The 18,769-nt window shown below is 51.9% G+C and overlaps 3 protein-coding genes across 3 annotated transcripts; 2 read left to right on the top strand and 1 right to left on the bottom strand.

The window, feature by feature from the left end:
• The first annotated feature begins 741 nt into the window (after window positions 1-741).
• eif4a3 (eukaryotic translation initiation factor 4A3) lies at window positions 742-8,669 on the top strand. Its single transcript, XM_086032675.1, has 12 exons — window positions 742-1,049; window positions 2,329-2,401; window positions 2,486-2,552; window positions 3,336-3,398; window positions 3,484-3,616; window positions 4,463-4,543; window positions 4,608-4,749; window positions 6,356-6,494; window positions 6,573-6,688; window positions 7,571-7,678; window positions 7,749-7,876; window positions 8,475-8,669. The coding sequence occupies exons 1-12, from the start codon at window positions 896-898 to the stop codon at window positions 8,489-8,491; spliced, it is 1,221 nt and encodes a 406-aa protein (XP_085888801.1). The 5' UTR covers window positions 742-895; the 3' UTR covers window positions 8,492-8,669.
• Window positions 8,670-8,683: 14 nt separating this feature from the next.
• On the bottom strand, window positions 8,684-11,719 carry soul4 (heme-binding protein soul4). Its single transcript, XM_086032682.1, has 6 exons — window positions 11,013-11,719; window positions 10,487-10,665; window positions 9,982-10,067; window positions 9,767-9,908; window positions 9,498-9,681; window positions 8,684-9,038 (listed from the first exon to the last, which is right to left on the bottom strand). Exons 2-6 carry the CDS (start codon window positions 10,647-10,649, stop codon window positions 8,864-8,866), a joined length of 750 nt encoding a protein of 249 aa, XP_085888808.1. The 5' UTR covers window positions 10,650-10,665; window positions 11,013-11,719; the 3' UTR covers window positions 8,684-8,863.
• A 2,271-nt stretch (window positions 11,720-13,990) lies between these two features.
• tmem178a (transmembrane protein 178a) lies at window positions 13,991-18,358 on the top strand. The gene is made up of 4 exons (XM_086032651.1): window positions 13,991-14,781; window positions 14,875-14,988; window positions 15,691-15,828; window positions 16,984-18,358. Exons 1-4 carry the CDS (start codon window positions 14,052-14,054, stop codon window positions 17,214-17,216), a joined length of 1,215 nt encoding a protein of 404 aa, XP_085888777.1. The 5' UTR covers window positions 13,991-14,051; the 3' UTR covers window positions 17,217-18,358.
• Window positions 18,359-18,769: the final 411 nt, after the last annotated feature.

Below are 18,769 nucleotides of genomic sequence, written 5' to 3' on the forward strand. Positions count from 1 at the left end.
ACTATTCTTAAATGTACCAAGATACTTCATGCAACACACACACAACACTGCCTAGAGAGCATGTATCTCAAGTTTGTCTTTGTCCCGTGTTTTTGCCCTGTTCATTTTATCTTGTGTTTTTCATCAACCTGCCGAAGGGACTAAAGATGTAAATTAGCCTTTGGCTATAATCTCGCATATTGACATGTACATGTTCATTCATATGTGTTGTCCCTCTTTTCAACTAAACTCAAACTCAACTCAACTCCGTTACCTTTTAACCTAACCGAACCGTTTACATATATTTATAGTCTTCGGCGCCTTTACCTTACTAGAGTCTTTTAGTAGTTTAGCATAGAAAAGGGTATCAATATGAAAGTGTGAAAAGGTCGGTTTCTTATTGCTATACTTGCATTTATGAATACAATATTGAGCCCTACGTATCGGCAAATTAATTGTGAAAAAAGCGTCTTTGTTAGTACACTTCAGGAAAACCAAAAAATATATATTTTCCCACTTTAAAGAAAAGTCTTTATTAAGAAACAAACTGACAAATTTACTCAAGTCTTTCCAAAATGTCCGAGAGTATCAGCAGATCCAAAACTGTCTCTGGGTGGGAGCAACACACCTCAATGTCCCTTTTAAACTTAGTCATGTAATGGTTGGCTGGATAATATTCATGCAATATTTTAAAAGTCACTGCAATATTTTAAAAGTCACTTCCATCACCTTATTAGTGATCAAATATACACGGGAGGGGATGGCGACGGGGTATGACGTCACATGCGGCGTCGCTTCCCGAGTGCGTCATCGCGACACGCGCTCCCTCTTCTCTGTTCCGTGCCCGGTGTTAGCAGTAAGCAGCTAGCGGCGTCTCCCTCCCTTTTCGTTCGTTCGTTTCGAGTCGAGTCAAGCAATGGCCGCAGCCGGTGTGCAGAGTCGGAAGCGGCTCCTCAAGGACGAGGACATGACCAAGGTGGAGTTTGAGACCAGCGAGGAGGTGGACGTTACCCCCACCTTCGACACCATGGGCCTAAGGGAGGACCTGCTGCGCGGCATCTACGCTTACGGTAGGCCGGGGATCGGCGAGGCCCCCGGAGGGAGAAGGCGCCCACGCCGCCGCCAACTCGGATTCGGGCCATTCCTCTCCCCCCCCCCTTGTCGCTTCGTCGTCGGGAAGCGGAGCGGCGACGCCCGCCCGGTGAACATCGGGTTCACATTCGCCGCCGAAAGGCGCTTTGTCGCCTCGAGTTGCGCGCGTGCGCGCGTGCTTTCCGTTAGCATGAGGAGCCACTTGTGCTAACGCCCGCGGCTCACTTTTGGCCCCGATTTATTTTAAAGCATCAATGCGAGAACAAATACCAAGAAATCGGGCATTTAACATTTAAAAACCCTTGACAAATGTACCTTCTGACAAAGGGCCACGCAGCCATCGACAGTGTACAATCAAATTCAAAACAGCATCGGGCAAACGCACGCACACCAAAAAAAACATTTCGGCCACGATAACATTCAAATAAATGAAGACTCTCAAGCAATGAACAAAGTTGTTGTGCTTTCTTATTCTTTATCAACTTCAAAGGTATATAGACCGTAGTAGAAAGTCATTCAAGGAATGATTTCGACAAGCTTTTTTGTTTTCAAATATCTGCAACTGTGAAAAAGGGCCCGTGCAGCGCGTCATCACGACGTCATCATCCGCCATGTTTGGAGCTACGGCGTACGTGAAGGGCTGTGCATGTATTTGTCCATTCAAAATCGTGTCCAAATGCCCGAAATTGGCGGACCTTTGCAAGGCTCAATGAGACATCGCTCTCCGGCTCGACGGTCTCATTGGCCATTTTCGGGGACGGACAAATGCCCGGCCCTTCACGTACGCCCGTTCGCCGTCGCCGCGCCCAACTACGGCTGCTGCTTCCCAAACAACACCGGAACATCACACGATCACAAAGTGTCAATCCGGATTTTCGCCCCCGAACCCAATTTGTTTGCCCGGAGATTTGGTGGCACAAATTGGAATGGGGTCCCAAAACAAACGAAAGCAGAACGTTTGCACTTCATCGGTGACAACGATTGCACAATGCGCGTACGCGTGTCAAGGCCATATTAGGGTGATTATTTCCCGTTTGTTTATTTTTGAGGAAAACACAGGAGAAGTACGGTTGTACGTGTTGGAATGAAGTCGATCCAAAGGCTCTTTATTTAGAATTATTATTTTATTTATTTTTTTCTCCTCCTCGGTGCACTTTTTCCAGGCGCACCAAGTGTGTCAAGATACCGACTCGGGCGCGGTCCTAATCAACTCGAAGAACTATGTCAAGCCCTCCTTCTCCTCGTTTGTTGTTTCAGGGTTCGAGAAGCCGTCGGCCATTCAGCAGCGAGCCATCAAGCAGATCATCAAAGGCCGAGACGTCATCGCCCAGTAAGACGAGAGAAAAGTCTCCCTTTGCTTTGCCGGTCGGCGTGACGGCGCCTTTTTTTTTGTTGTTTTTTTTGCGGCGTTCAGGTCTCAGTCGGGGACGGGCAAGACGGCCACCTTCTGCGTGTCGGTGCTGCAGTGTCTGGACATCCAGGTCAGTGCGGGGCTTTTTGTGCGGCTCAAAGGCACAATTCCTGCTGCGGCCATTCCAGAAGTTGCCGAGGGCGGGGGGCGGGGCAACCTTGACAACAAAACATTTGATTCGCGGTGATGATGATGATTGCGGTGATGATGATGATGATGATGATTGCGATGTGACGGGAAAGCTGATGTTTTTGCTAGAGATTGAGTGATTGCTTTTTCTTCCCCGGGCCGATAACGATTCTCTAAATCCGATATTAGAGATTGGCCGTTATGTTTTTGTTTTTTTTCAGGGCCGATACCGATTATTAGTAGTCAAGGAGACCCATCGCCGAAATTTGGAGCCGATATTCATTTTCGGTCAAAAGGAAGATTTTGGCGTCAAAATTGAAAGAAGAATAAAAGTCTTTGTCGGAATGCCTTTTAGTATACGTTTCTTGAAAAAAAATCCAATTTTATAATGGTTTATTAATTTTTATGATACATTTTAGACACGCCTTTTTTCCTCTTGTCAATAGGCCGTGGTAGCTTTTGTGCGTTTTTTGGGGGAGGTGGGGGTTCCACGGGTTTTTGAGTCAAAGAATAAATCATAGTACTTTGGCGCCGTCTTGTTGCACTGAGGAACTATGTTCTAATGAGACAAGGAGTTTCATTTGGACAAAAACCAGTACTTTGTGGCCAGCTTTTGACTTTGAGGAACTATGTTAGATTGGGTTGAGTTTCAATTGGACCAAAGTGGTGAATTGACGCCTGATTTGAATTTTTAAAAAAACTCTTGGGGGATGGGTGTGCACAGGTGAGGGAGACCCAGGCGTTGATCCTGGCGCCCACCAGAGAACTGGCCGGCCAGATCCAGAAGGTAAGCGCCCCCTCCCCCGACCCGCCTCCCCGCCCAAATGGGACCCGTCGCCCCAGCTGGACTGATGTCTTTCGCACGCTCTCAGGTGCTGCTGGCGCTGGGCGACTACATGAACGTCCAGTGCCACGCGTGCATCGGCGGCACCAACGTGGGCGAGGACATCCGCAAATTGGACTTTGGCCAGCACGTGGTGTCGGGGACGCCGGGCCGAGTGTTCGGTAAGGCGAGCCGTGATGCCCATTGACCGTTGCTCCTGCCACCTTGGCCAGCGGGGGGCGGTGTGGCGCCGCCCGCGCGCTCCGAGTCGGAGAAAAAGACCCGATGAGCTTTCTTACTCCCGTTTTCGACCATGGCGAAGGACGTTATTCTTGGCTTCTGCTGCCACGTGTTCATATTAGACCCGTATGTTATTTTTCAGGGCCGATGCCGATTATTAGTAGTCAAGGAGACCGATGACCGGTATGTGGAGGCAATATTGGAGATTGACCAATATGGGTTTTTTTTTTCAGCGCCGATACCAATACCGATTATTAGGTAGTCAAGGTGGCCACTAGCCGATATTAGAGATTGACTGATATGTTTTTTTTCCAGGGCCGATGTTGATTAGTAGTAGTCAAGGAGGCCCATCGCCGATATTTGGAGCCGATATTCATTTTCAGTAAAATAGAAAATATTGGCATAAAAAAAAACCTCTACTGTTGAAACGTCTTGAAGCGTGTTTACGGAACAATTTTTTTAGATTTTCATTTCATTTTCATTTTTTTGAAATGATAGTTACAATATCCATTTTTGACAATATCCATCTTTGTTATCAAATTGTAACAAAAGTTCAGGGAGCACCCTGGCTCGTCAGCAAAAGTGAAATGAAAACAAGGCCGCTGCCGCTATTAATCGAAACGCCGATAATCGGTCTGTCCCTAGTTCAAATATCCCTTAGTGAGATTCTTGTCAAATTAGCAGCCATGCTGGCTGGCCCTTAGCACAGCAAGAGCATTTTCCTTCCATGTTAGCATTTAGCCAGCAGGCAGTTTTTCTGGTCGGCAATAAGGCGCCTGTGCTTGCAGACATGATCCGGCGCCGCAGCCTGCGCACGCGCGCCATCAAAATGTTGGTTCTGGACGAGGCCGACGAGATGCTCAACAAAGGTGGGTCGCCCGCCGGCCCGGCCGTCGGAAGCGCCGTGACCTCTGACCTCAAGTCCACGTGCAGGTTTCAAGGAGCAGATCTACGACGTGTACCGTTACCTGCCGCCCGCCACGCAGGTGGTCCTCATCAGCGCCACGCTGCCGCACGAGATCCTCGAGATGACCAACAAGTTCATGACCGACCCCATACGCATCCTGGTCAAGCGGTGCGTATACGGGGCGGGGAGCTGGGGGGGGGGGGGGGTGTTAGGTGGTGGCGGTCGGGTCTTCCTTTTTGCAAACCTTTGATTGGGACTCAACACAGAGAGAACAAGACCACGCAAGTCGGACAAGATTCGCTGTTGAGCGGATGAAATTTGGAAACAACCTCGAAACGATTTATTGAGTCTCCAAAGTCATTTTTTATTGGTGAATTGTGCCACCTGTACACGGACTGCACCGAAAGAAAAAGGCCACTCTTCTCGGAGCGTTCCCGTTCAAAGAGCTGGCCAAGTTTCCAGGAAAAAAGGACCCAAGATTGACGTTTGATTTGGGCCGCTCGATTAGGGGGGAAATAAATACTCGTCGCCATTATTTTGGTCGCCATCGAAAACACTGTTATTCTAACAATCGTTCATTTTCGGGTACAAAACAAGAAAAGGCTTAACCGTAAAAAATGTAAAGTCAAATGAAAGTACCGTATTTTCCGCACTTTAAGCCGCAACTTTTTTCCTAGGTTTTGAGCCATGCCATTTATAGTCCGTGGCTTTTTCTTCCGCCGCTCGGGGCGCTCTAACCGGAATGGCGGTACAAGTCAATACAATTCAATTGCCGTCCACGGGACGCGACTGCGGGTGGAGGAGCGCAACAGGCGAGGGCGCTATTGCATCAGGTGCTGCAATTCTTTGATTTTGTGTTTCCCGAGAGGTCCCTGGAGTGCACGTGAATGCGATTGGCCGATGTTCCGTCTGCTCTGTTGTTTCCATGTGAAATGCTAATGTTGATTTAGCACGTCGTGTGTTAGATTGGCTGACTTGATTAACATAAAACAAGACAGGTGCATATGTAGAATGTAGCAGAACAATAAATGGTGGAGTCTGGTGGACATTAGCTGACCAACTGGAGCGGCAGCCGGCAGTGAAGTGACGATAAGTACCGTTTATTTTCTCTTGGTTCTGTTCCGTTTTAATCAGCAAAGTTGCTGCCGTGTTAAAAGGCACTGTTAGGAAAGAATCTGCTCAGGTACATACATGTACATTTACAGTTCATAATCGTTTTGTTAATGTAGTAAATATAGAAGTTTTCAACATGGATAGGTGCGGCTTATATAAGTTTTGCATTTTCAAATAAAATAAAATAAAAATACGGTATGTTCCTTTTGGACCAAACAAAATGGTAAAATGATATATATCTTTTTTTAAGTGCACATGTATGATTCCCTTGCATAAATAAACATTGGATATGAATGTATATGAAGAATCATTTTTTTTCCAATTGTGCCAATTTTGTAACTGTGGAAAGTAATTGTCATTGAATTTAGATTCATTGCACAGCCCTGATGGCATATAAATGAATACTCGTTTTTTTTTCTTATGATGCTAATGTTGTAATCGTGGAGTGTAATAATCGTAATTGAATTTCGATTCATTGCACAGTGCGCCGGATATAAATGCATATTAATAATCTTTTTTTTTTCGATGATGTCAATTTTGTCATGAGGTGTGTAATAATCGTAATTGTCATTGAGTTTCCATTCATTGCGCAGCGCCGATCGGATAGAAATGCATAATCGTTGTTATTTTCTTCCGTGTGTGTGTGTGTGTCGCATCGCAGTGACGAGTTGACGCTGGAAGGAATCAAACAGTTCTTTGTGGCGGTGGAGCGCGAGGAGTGGAAGTTTGACACCTTGTGCGACCTGTACGACACGCTCACCATCACGCAGGCCGTCATCTTCTGCAACACCAAGAGGAAGGTAGGAAGGCGACCGCGCACCTCCTGACGCGCCGCCCGCCGCCGCCGCACCCCCTGACGCGCCGCCCTTTGCCTGCAGGTGGACTGGCTGACGGAGAAAATGCGAGAGGCCAACTTCACCGTGTCGTCCATGCACGGAGACATGCCGCAGAAAGAGCGAGAGTCCATCATGAAGGAGTTCCGCTCCGGAGCCAGGTGCGCCGCACCGCGCCGCACACACACAACACGTGTGTGCATCGCTCCACAAAAGACCATTCCATACGGTTTCCGATATGCTTAAGGGCGGTTCTGTTTGAAGGTGCAATGATTTGGTTCCCTTTGACTCGGTGAGATTCGATTACGATTTGATATCGTATGGATAGGTTGAATAATGTGATGAATTTGTTGGAGAGAAACCGATGGGTTTTTTTCAGAGCCAATACCGATTATTAGTAGTCAAGAAGGCCGATCACCGACATTCGGAGCCAATATTCATTTTCAGTAAAAGAGAAAATATTGTCATCAAAATTCCCCCCCACACACACACAAAAAAACCCGTAACTTTGTTGAAATGTCTTTAAGCGTATTTTTGCCGGGAAAAAAATCAGATTTGCATCGTTGATTTTATTTTTTAATTTTATCCGTCTTACTATAACTTCCTGACAAGATAGATGTTATCCAATTGTAACAAAAAGTTCAAGGAGCGCCAGCATATCTTCAAAAGTGAACTGGAAACTGAAACAATAGCGCCATATGGTTTTCCACCGTAAATTGAGTCCTCCAAAATGTCCAAGCGACAGAAATGTCAAACTTTTGCACATCTTTATTTTGATGTCGATTTGATGCTCTCACACCTTTTAAATCCCAAAAGGGTTTTGCGGTACCAACCGGTTTTGGTTCCCCACCTAATGTGTGCGCACACTAAGAAAGATGCGCGTTGGGTGATGTGATGAGCATCCAGCATTACTGGGAAAACACACTTTAAAGTACACACACAGGGCTGCGGCTATCCAATATTTTGCTCTATGGATATCCGACTGAAAGTTCAAATCGAATAAGTGTGTGCGCGTGTGTGTGTGTGTGTGCGCGCGCGCGCAGCCGCGTGTTGATCTCGACGGACGTGTGGGCGCGCGGTCTGGACGTGCCTCAGGTTTCCCTCATCATCAACTACGACCTCCCCAACAACCGAGAGCTCTACATCCACAGGTAGGACCTCGCGCCCGCCCGTTGCCCCCAAACGCCGCTCACCCGCCGACATGTGACCCCGCCCGCTCAGGATCGGCCGCTCGGGTCGCTACGGCCGCAAAGGCGTGGCCATCAACTTTGTGAAGAATGACGACATCCGCATCCTGCGCGACATTGAGCAGTACTACTCGACGCAGATCGACGAGATGCCCATGAACGGTACGCCGCGGGGGGGGGGCGGGGGGCCTTTTTTCGGGCTCGGCAACCTTTTGGAAAGAAAGGGGGTGCCGTTCCTTGCCTTTTTTGTTGTTCTTCTTTGACCCCCATTTGAATGAATTTGTCAGTCCCGTCAACGTGCCAACTCCTTCTCGGGTCTCTCTCTCCGATCAGAGACGATTTGATACATTTCGCAGTGGAATCCATCCGGTTCGATTTGAGGCACTCGCACCTTTGAAATCAAACGATGGTTTTCCGGTTCAAACCCTTTTTTGTTGCGAAACAACCCAGTCATCTTTCTGATGCGGCCCATTGAGAGAGAGAGAGAGAGAGAGAGAGACGTGGAGCGTTTCCCGAACATGGATGGATGGATGACGTTGCGTCTCCAGTCGGCCACCATCTGAGGATGGCTAGCATCTCCAGACCGCAAAAAGCATCAAGTCAGGCTGGCTCGATTGAAGCGGCCAATCGGAGTTGCTTTAACGTCGGTCCAAATCCGACGACTTTCCTGTCGACGTTTTTCCAAAGACGACGAGCAGTGCGGGGAAAAGAGCTGCAAAGTTAACCGCCACCTCTGTGTCTTTGTGGCTCTTGTGCGCAGTGGCCGACCTGATCTGACGCCGGGAGCGGCCGCGGAGCCCGGCCCGGCCCGCCCCCGCCCCGCCCCGCCCCGCCCCCCGCGGCGTCCCGCTCCGTTGGACTTCCGCCTCCAACTTCCCCTCCATTTTGCATGGGATGTGCTTTGCGTTTGTAAATAAAGCTTGTTTTGCCCCGGGCTTACCGTAGCAACTGCTGACCAGACAGTCCACGTCATTGTTGAATGGACATTTATTTAGTCCAAACAGGATACCTTTCAAATGAAAAGCCTTTGATTAGTCCAAAGATACAAAAATATTCACCTTCAATAAACCGGAGTTGATTTCCACCAACTGGCTCGCGGCTAAGCATGCTAACGAGACGTTTGGGCCAGCGCGCGTTTTCCTTCCCGTCCTAGCGGCGCAGGAACCAGATCTCGTTGCGTCGGCGCGGGACGCCGGGGTTCTCGTAGACGGCCACCATGTAGACGTCGGGGCGCAGGCGGCGGGACGCGGCGGCGCCCAGCAGCTCCCGCAGGCCGGCGGCGTGGCGCGTCACCGTCTCCTCGGTGGTGGTCCCCGAGAAGGGCCTGCCGCCACAAAAAAGGCTGGAATGAAGAACCTTCTCACTTGGTCTTCATTTTGAAACGTTGTTTTATTCAAAGCTTCGTTTTTCCTGTCAGTTTCATTTATTAATATTAATGTTTCACTTGTGTTTACGTACTTATTTTGATTTTTGTACAATTGCCCTTTTCAACTGCTTCCAACTTCATTTTCTCATGATGTTTGTTTTTTGAATTGCAATTTAGATGTACCCTTCAAATGCCTACCACCGGATCTCTCTCTATTTTGAATCTCCTTAACCCTTCTATTTACAACTTCATTTTCTCTTTTTTTTTTTTAAGATCAAATGTTGTTTAGTTTTTAATTACAGCTTCAAATGCCTACCACCGGATCGCTCTCGCTCTCTCTTTATTTAATGTCATCTAAATGTGTAGCGCCTGTGTTGTTTTGTTGGCTGGGAACTACTTGCGGCGGCGGCGTCTTGCCTGGCCACGACGGTGAAGGCGTCGCGCTGCACCACGTCCACGTCGGGGTCGTGCGGCCGCGGCGGCGCGTCCTGCAAGGCGGCGGGCAGGTAGAAGCCCGTCTCTACGTTCTTGTCCAGCGTCTTGCCGTCGGCCGTCACCAGCACCGTGCTCACCACCGGCACCGTCAGGCCCAGGTGGCCGCCTGCGTGCGCCCCAAAAACACAAAACGGACAAAAGTGTCCTCGACCGTATCGGCGCGCTGTCGTCCGAGGGCGCGGGCGAGCCACCTGCTGAGTTCTCCTTGCAGATGAAGCGCATCAACTTCATGAAGCTCTTGGAGATGCTCTGCTCGTAAAGTTCCTCGGCCTGCCGCACGCACGCCCACTTGCCGGCCGGGTACGCGCGCTCCTCCCACATCAGCTCGCCCATCTGCAAGCAAGGCATCGTGTGTGACGTCATCGCCGCGGGCGGCCTCATTGCGAGCAGCGGCGGGGGCGAGCACCTTCTCCTGGCAGGAAATGAGCACGAAGGGGACGGGCTCCCTCTGCTGGCTGTTGCGTGCCATTTCGTGGATGGGCCCCCTCATTTCTGCAAGCAAGCAAGCAAGAGCAAGCTTTTTTATTCGTGTCGATTTGCTTCGTCCGTTCACCTTTCGGCGACTATTTGTTGCCACGTCCATCTAATCTGCGTTCCCGCTCGCCAGTGCCGCTCCGCGAGACCGCGGAACTCAAAACGAGAGGAGCGGCGAAACGCTTTCGCTTTTCCAACTCGTCCTCGTCGATGACCAAGGCTTTTTTTGGGGGCAAATTGCAAAACTCGGTGATTGACTGACACGAAATCGATTGATGCGATTTTGTTTTTTAACAGTTTTTTCGGGGAAACGATAATAAATGCGTATACACAGAGACTCGGGGGAAAAAATATTAACAAGGGGTAGGTTTCATTGCCATGAAAATAGGAATGCACTTGGGATATTGCCGTGGCGACGTAATGACGTATGCGCTCACCTGTGGGCACGGTGACCTGATGCGTGCTGGCCACGGCCCTCCAATGAGCGAGCAGCCTGTCCGAGTGCTCGTCCCCCATTGGCTCGGGGTTGTCCGTGATGTCATCGTCCATCTGCTCGTCTTCGTCCAAGCCCTCGAGGTCGTCCAAGGAGATCAAAGCCATGCCGCTCACCTGTCACCTGAGCGGGAAGGGGAGGGCCCAACAACAACAACAACAACAACAACAACCGCCGATGACGTCATCGTCACCCACAACAGGAAAGAAAGCCTTTTCCTCCAAGGGACGCAATCGAACAACCAGTTGGATGAAGAAAATACGACGATATTTTCATTGGTTCTAGTCAAAGCGAAGATGACGTCATTCCGCACAGGTCGAAGCAAGATAAGCCAGGATCGTTAGCGCGTAGCTAACCGTTAGCCTGCAGCTCGCCGCCTCAACAACACGTCGCTCGCTGACGTCTTCAGCTGAGCTTAGCTTCGTTTAGCTTTTAGCGCAACGCCGGTAGCACGCTTGGCGCGCGCTTACCTGCTCGCTCGCTCGCGCGCGTGCTCGTCACGACAGTGCACACGACCGACGACGATCGTCCTTCTGCGGCGCGGTGAGCACTCGGTGACACTTCCGGTATGAGCCCCGGGCGCACTTCAAAGTAAGAGGGCCAAAACGGAAGTGCTGCCTTTTACAAGCTCGACTCGGCCTTCCCAAAAAGCGACAATCCCGTCCGGGACTCATAATAAAATAAGGGCCATTCCAAAATTGGAGGACATTTTACATACCGCCCATCCAATTTGTAATAATCCACATACAAAATTCCACAACATGCGCTTTCTGTGTACATTCACTTATCCTGAGCCCAAATCTAAATAAGTACGACAAAATAATGCTTGAAAATTGTTCCAACTAAGTCTGGGGCACCCTCCCTCTCAAATGACATTTTCTTTTGTCCGCCCACCCCCATGACCCAATAGGATCTAAAAATTGAAGGGAAAAAAACACAGTTACAAAGAAATGTACTTCTTTTTTTTGGGGGGGGGGCATTTGTTTCATTGCTGTCGCTTGTATCTGTGCAGGCATTCGTTTTAGTAACCATAATATTGGAAATAATTCTTCTTCATCGAACGTGCGTCCCAGCACATGCACGCAACCCTGTTTTTCGCATCACCTTTTTAGCAGTGAAGAAGAAGAAGAAAGCATGCAGCGAATCACTTGATAAGATGGAGCAAAGGTATGTCCTCTCCTCTCTTTTTATAACACAGCTAGCCTTGATTGAACCTCTCAATCTACGTCGCGCAACTGTTATGATGCATACGATCCGAAGACAATCGTGTCTTTCTTTGTCCTTCACTTATTTCCAGAAGTAAGTTTGCCCTCTTGGTCAACAGTAACAGCTAGCTAAAAAGCTAGCTTCTCCAGTTGAGAGAAAGCTAACATTCGCCCGCATTTGCAACCCTGTTATTGTGAGGCTTGCACTACTTTAGCAACTATTACTTGTATGTTTTTGAATTAGTGGTAGTCGTGTTATTGATTAAATGTATCAGTAGATCAGAAAAGCGAAGGTAAATGTTCAAGAATTTAGGAAAAAATAGCCCAAATATCCAACAATCCTGGAATGACCCCGAACGCGTCAATTCCCGGGAACGAGTGTCCATGACGTCATGGGCGGCGGTCACGTCCGTCCCGGCGGCCAGGGGGCAGCAGAGCTGCGTTTTCTTCGTCGTCGGCGTCGTCCGTCGTGTGAGCCTGTCTTGGATTTCTTGCTTCCTTTTCTTCGGCGATTCAGCCTCACTTAACTTCCAAATGCGCCACAAGATCGTTCTCAATTCATGCGCATATCCGTTTAACCGCGTGCGTGTGTGTGTGTGTGTGTGTGTGTCTATGCGTGTGCGTGTGTGTGTCTACAGCCACCTGTCTTTGTGTGCATGACAGTAGGTTTTGTATGGGCGTGTGTCTCCCACCTAAGACACCGTGTGGGTGTGCGAGCGTGTTTGTGTGCGTGCTGAGTCAAGTGTGTTGACTTGTTGTCAGACTGGAGGTCAAAGGTGAGCCTCTGGCAAACAAAGCAAAGTGTGTCTTTAAATTTTCATTTGCCCCCCGCCCCCCCCCCCCCCCCACTGCCGCAGTGCTGATCAATAAATTATTCAGGCTGAGTAGAGGTCGCTTGACTCCGCCTCCTCCAGTCAAAGCCGTTGTGGCGGGACACTTGATTAAGTACGCCTGTAAGCCAACTCCTCAATCGCCAGGACGATGCCCTCGCTGCTGCTGCTGCTGCTGCTTCTTCGGCGGCTTCCCGCAGCAGGTGTCTCTGTTGCCAAGGAAACAGCCGGCAGCTGTTGTCAGTTGCCGTGGAAACAAGTCAAATCGTCGCCAAAGAGAAGAGGCGCGACGCTGCGGCGAATGGGAATCGTCTTTTTGTGGCCAAGCGCGTTCAAAGCGCACGAGGGATTTATCCCACGCAAAACGCCATTCCCAGGCTCGCGGTTAGCCAAACATCTGGGCGGCGAATCGGCGCGTAGGCCGATTATCGGCCGGACCGACGATCGGCTCCGACGTTTTGACGAATGTCGGCCTTTTGTCAAAATGGGCGGGCCGGCAATAACTCCGTTTCAAACGGCGCTAACTTCAAGCAAGTAGTTCTTTCCGTTTTCACGTAGCTTTCTGAGAGATTCTCGTGAGCCTGGAGGGAACACTTCACACTTTTTGCTTTGGTTTGAAATCAAAACAAGAAGTGAAATCGCAACATGTCTGCCATTTGGGAGGACTTTTGTGAAAGGAGAAAACCATGGTTTGAAGTTTTCACGCGTCACCTTACTTTGCACTTGCAACTGATGTCGCCAAAAATGAGTGTGTGACTCCGCGCGCGTGCGTGCGTGCGTATGCGTGTGAATGCGCCAGCAAAGGTGTCAAGATGGGTGCCGTCACGGGTCACGCGGGTTTGCCTCGTGAGACGTCTCAGGTGATGCATGGAGGCGAAAAAAAGAAAGGAAAAAAGTGGATCAATAATTCATCAAAGTCGCCGCAGCGGCTTCCGGTAACCAGACCCAAACGTCCCCCCACCCAGAGCACAACATCATCACAATCGCACGAGTCCGCTTGAATCAAGGGGCGTGCGCGTGCGCGTGCGCGTTTGAAGGTCATTCCTGCACTCGGCCTGCCTGCCGATCATCACTTTGACTTGATTGGCGTGGTTTGCATCGCAATGCCCATTTGGATTTCGACCAAATGCCTCCCTTCAACACTGGAGCGAGGCCTTCTGATCAATAACGGGTTGCCGCGCACCATCTTGCGCATTTGAGGATTATTGATCGTCCTGCTGAGGCTTCATCAGCAGGAATCTATGCCGCGTGCATGCGCGTGCATGAGCTCATAAACAATCATCGCGCGGCGCAGAGGCGGCTTGTGCCGGCCAAAGTTCAGGACAAGATGATGCCGATCCATATCCTCGGTCGGACGTCACCTTCCTCTCTCCCCCGGCACACGCCCACAGTGCGCGTGCGCGTGCCGGGCCCAAAAGACACTGCGGCGGCGGCCGCATGCGCGCTCGAGAGCGCGCGCCGTCTGCATGAGTGCATGCATGGTTCCGCGGACGTTCTTACTTTGAAGGCGGCAAAGGAAGTTCCGCGTTGCCTGCCGGAAGCGCTCAGCTCTGCTCTGCTCTGCTCTGCTCTGCTCTGCTCGAGCTTCCCCGCGTCAGCCGGCCGCGCACTCGACCGCGCATTCGAGCGAGAGCGCGCGCGCGCGCGCGCCGCCGTCGAGCGAACTGCGGCGCGCAAAGCGAGATGGCAGCAGGACGCCATGGCGGCTGAAGACAAAGCGAGCCGCGCGCAGAGCGACGCCCGCCGCCGCCCGTCCGCGGCGCGCGCGTCGGCCGCCGCCAGCCTGGCCCTGAGCGCGCTCTCGCTGCTGCTGCTGGTGACGGCCATCGGCACCGAGCACTGGTACGAGACGGACACGCGGCGCCACCGCGACAACTGCGAGCGGCAGGGCGCCGACTCGGGCGGCCAGCAGAACCGCGACATGCCCATCTACCACCTGCCGCTGCTCGACACGGGCGCGGCGGGGGCGGGGGCGGGAGCGGGAGCGGGGGCGGGGGCGGGGCCGCCGCGCGACGTGGCCCTGCTCAAGCCCGTGCACGTGGGCAGCCGCGAGGACGAGCTGCTGGAGAACTGGCGCGCCATCCTGGGCATGGGCATCCTGGAGACCGAGTGCGGCCGCCCGCTCTTCTCCACGCGCGCCGGCCTCTGGCGCAAGTGCTACGTGGCCGGCCTCGACCCGGACATCGACCGCCTCGTCGACAGGGGTGAGGTGTCTCTCCTCACGCGCGATTGTGCCTCGAACGAAGCCGGGGTGTCACTCGGCTTGTCATGTCGCCCGCGCGCGCGCGCGCGCGCAGGTATCGCGGAGCGCTGCACGGCGGTCAAGTATCACTTTTCTCAACCGATCCGACTGAGGAACATCCCTCTCAACCTGACCAGGAGCATCCAGCAGGACGAGTGGCATCTGCTGCGTGAGTGCACGCTGCTGCATTCCCTTGCTCTTCCACGCTGCAGGCCCACGAGTCGAAGCATGCATGCGCGGCCTTCTCGTCAATATTGGCCAATATGCGCGGCGCTTTTTGCCCACTGAAAATGACACCGCAGTTGCTCCTGCGTGAGCAACTCGGCTAACGACCGCTCACCGCCAGTCAGCTGTGAATTGGTCGTTGCAACTCTGACGTCACTTTCAGTCGACAGAAGTCACTCCATTTTTTATTCGGAACTGACATTGGGTTGCAACACTATGCGCTGCTTCGTATTTGTTGAAACATGGTCGTCATTTAAAAAATGAAAGCGAACAAAACGGGCGGCGTTTTGAGCCATCTGGGGGGCGTCCATCCTTTGCTGCTCAGGAGCCATAATTGATCGTTGCCCGAGCAACCGTCGCGTCATTTTCAGTCGACCGGCAGCGGCTGGCCAAATGGCCGCCCCCTCCCTCGGATGGCTCAAAATGGCGGCATATTCCGCAAACGCCATCGGAATGGAGACGAGCGCGTTCTTCACAAGGCCATTTGGGCATTTGATTTGCCCTTGAAGTCCGCTCGCGCCCACATGCTCGCGCTCGCGCCCGCGCCCGCGCCGACGCGGACGCGGACGCGGACGCCGACGCCGACGCCGACGCCGACGCTGACGCGCGCGGCCTTGCCGGCGGCGTGGCCTTTTTCCGCCGTCAGACCTGCGTCGCATGACGGCGGGCTTCCTGGGCATGGCGGCCGCCGTGCTGCTGTGCGGCAGCGTGGTGACGGCCGTGGGCTTCTTCTGGGAGGGCAGCCTCACGCGACACGTGGCCGGACTCCTCTTCTTCATGGCAGGTGCGTCTTTGGCATGCGTGTTCATGTGACTGCGCGTGCGTGTCTTGTTCTGTCTGTCCGTCTGTGTGTGTGTTAAGGGTCCAATCTCCGAACCTTGACGGCACCTTTGCGATCCTCTTTCTTGGATGACGTCATGAGGTGAAGTTGCTTCCTTTCCCACCTCCGGGCAAGGGACGCCACTGTTTCAAGCCAATTTGGCTCCGACGTGACGTGACGTGACGTGACGTGACGTGGTCGCGCCTCTCGCTAGCCGACTTGAGTTGCAAAATATTGGCTTCATCAACATCAACAGGGAAAAGATAGCGACGGATGGTAATTGTTGTTTTTGTGACGGTTCACTGGTGACGTTTCTCGTTGATTTTGGACTCGATCTCGAATAATGCAATAACTAGCTCGCCTGCATCAAGATTTCTTTCGATATTGATTCACATTTTCACTGAGCGCGCAGGCTTATTGTCACAAATGCTTTTTGTTGAAAATAAGCTCGTTCAGCGGGGGAATGCTCAATAGTTCACAAAAAGTGCAATGTTGATACCGTGATATTTTTGCGCAAGGTTCCCTTAAAGTAGCCGACTTGACCTGCAAAATATTAGCTCCATAATAAAAGAAAAAGATGGCGATAGTAATTGTTGTTTTAGAGAAGGATCGGTGGTGTTGGTTCTCATTGATTTTTGATTTTGGACTTGCCGCCTTCTCCAATTTTGCAATGTGGGACCGCACCATTCCCATTCCCGAGATTTCTTGGCCTGATTGACTATCCGCTTGTGACCCCCCCCAAAAGTTTGATTACAATTTTGTGGGGAGCGTTTTTTTATTTCATTTTTGACACTATGTGCAGTCTTGCACGCGAGCGAGCGTCGTGTCGTGTCGTCGTCTGTCAACTACGTCGGTGTCGGGTTGCTTGAAATGTCGGCGCCGTAAAGAGTTGCGGGTAACATCCCCTTGGCAACAGTTGCTCGGGAGTCTGCGAGGGTGGTTCGCGGAAAGGAGAGGAGAATTTGCCCCCCCCCCCCCGTGTGACTTTGCGTGAGCGTGCGAGTGTGCTAGGGCCGCGCACGCCCCCTGCTGGCAAGACGGTGCTCTGACGCCCGCCTGCTCGCTCGCTCGCTTGTTTGTTTGTTTTTGCCCCCCATCCTGCCCCCCCCCCACCATCAGGAATCTTCTGCACCATCGCTCTGTGCACGTACGCAGCCAGCGTGACCTACGACCTTTCCCGGAAGCCCCCCTTCATCTACGGCCTCCCGGACGACGTGGACCACGGCTACGGCTGGTCGGTGGCTCTGGCCTGGGCCAGCCTGGCCCTCAGCCTGGCCTCGGGGTGCCTGGGCGCCGCCTCGCCGCTCCTGGGCCGCTCCCGCCACAAAGCCGTCCGCGCCTCCGCCGTCTGACGCGCCCGCCGCCTGCGACGCCCCCGAGACCCCGGCCGCCCGCCCTGGTGGCCGCCGCCGACGTGGGAGCGCGGTGCTGCCGCTTGGACTGGCACGGTTGCCTTGGTAACCGACCTTTGCGCAATCACGTCGGCGGCGGTAAGCATGAGAATTACGATCGGAACCATAGAGCTGACCCCAAATAATTGCCGGCCGTCCGTAGGCTCCCAAATGCGCATTGAAACGTCTTTCATGCAGAGCGCCATGAAAAAGGTGCAGGCCGACCGCAAAGCCGGCGACTCGCCAACACCAAATGCCATAGGCGGGCTAACGGAAAGCACACGCGTCCACGTTTGTCACGGTTGCCGGACGGGCGTAGTGCCCAAATGTCACCCCAAAAATGTTTTTTTTTTTTCTTCAAAATAAGGGGGCCCCCCCCCCACAAAAAAGGCCAAAGTGCGCAAAAGGAATGTTCACCTTTCAAAAGAGGGCGACGCAACAATCACCTCAACTTCATTGGAGTATTGTCGTCGTTAACAAACAGCGGCACACTTGTCCACATTGCGTCTGTTCGGACGCAGCAGAGGGCGCCAACCGCCGGCGGCGGCCATTCCCGTAAATGTAAATAGACGCAACGAGGCCCGCCCATCTGAAATGGTCTCATGGCGTGCCCGCCGCGCGTTTCCAGATTCCGGCGGCAGTGAAGTGGGTGAAAGCAGGCCATGCTAACGTTACCTTTGCACCTCAATGGCGTTTTGCATTGATTGTTAGCACCAAGCTAAGCGGACTTTTCCAAGGCAAAGCTACTGTGAAGTTGCCTTTCGCCGGAGGAAATGCGGCTGGCCGGCCGGGTGTGGCCTTTCACGGCTTCCAGCGCCGGTTTGGAAGAATTCCAGTTGAGTTGACTGACACCAAAGCGCTCCTATCTCAAGTAGAAGAAGGAACAAAAAAAAAACCAAGAATCGGTCAGACGCCGGCTCGTATATGTGGAACAAGTCACTCGTATGCCGAGGCAGCACTGTCTTTTATTTTGCCCGCAATTTTCTTTTCCGGTTGACGGTTTTTTGTGAGCCTGATGACGCCAATGTACACGCGGCTGCTGTGTTGCTATTTTGCGCCGACTTGTTTGGTGGAAATGAAAAATTAAATCAACGTTTCAACAACGCGTGTGTTTCCGCAACTATTTCTTCCGGAGAATGTTTGAGAGTTGCGACTATTTTGCTGACGCGGCCTTGCGGACTCCAGATGGGAGTGCTCTACTTTGCTTTTTCCTTTCCGTGACGCCCGACAGACAAACAAAGTCCGGCTTCATGAGGAAAGCGCGTGCCGTCTGGCGCCAACGTTGGATGCGGATGACACCATCGCTCGTTTTGCTTGCACGACATAGCGGGCGGCCCTTTTTGGTGTATTTTGATGAAACACGACTCATTTGAAACAGACTGTTTTGAAGAAAAAAAAAATGCAATACTAGACATGGCTTTGGCCCGAGCGCCAAAACGCTAAGTATAGGTGAGTTTGAGGTTAACCCCAAAACACTTTTTCATGGCAAATGCAAAGAATGTGCTTTTTTTTTT

The sequence above is a fragment of the Filicampus tigris genome, chromosome 6 (genome assembly GCF_054856515.1).
Source record: "Filicampus tigris isolate MCC_2025a chromosome 6, RoL_Ftig_1.0, whole genome shotgun sequence".
Taxonomy (NCBI): Eukaryota; Metazoa; Chordata; class Actinopteri; order Syngnathiformes; family Syngnathidae; genus Filicampus; species Filicampus tigris.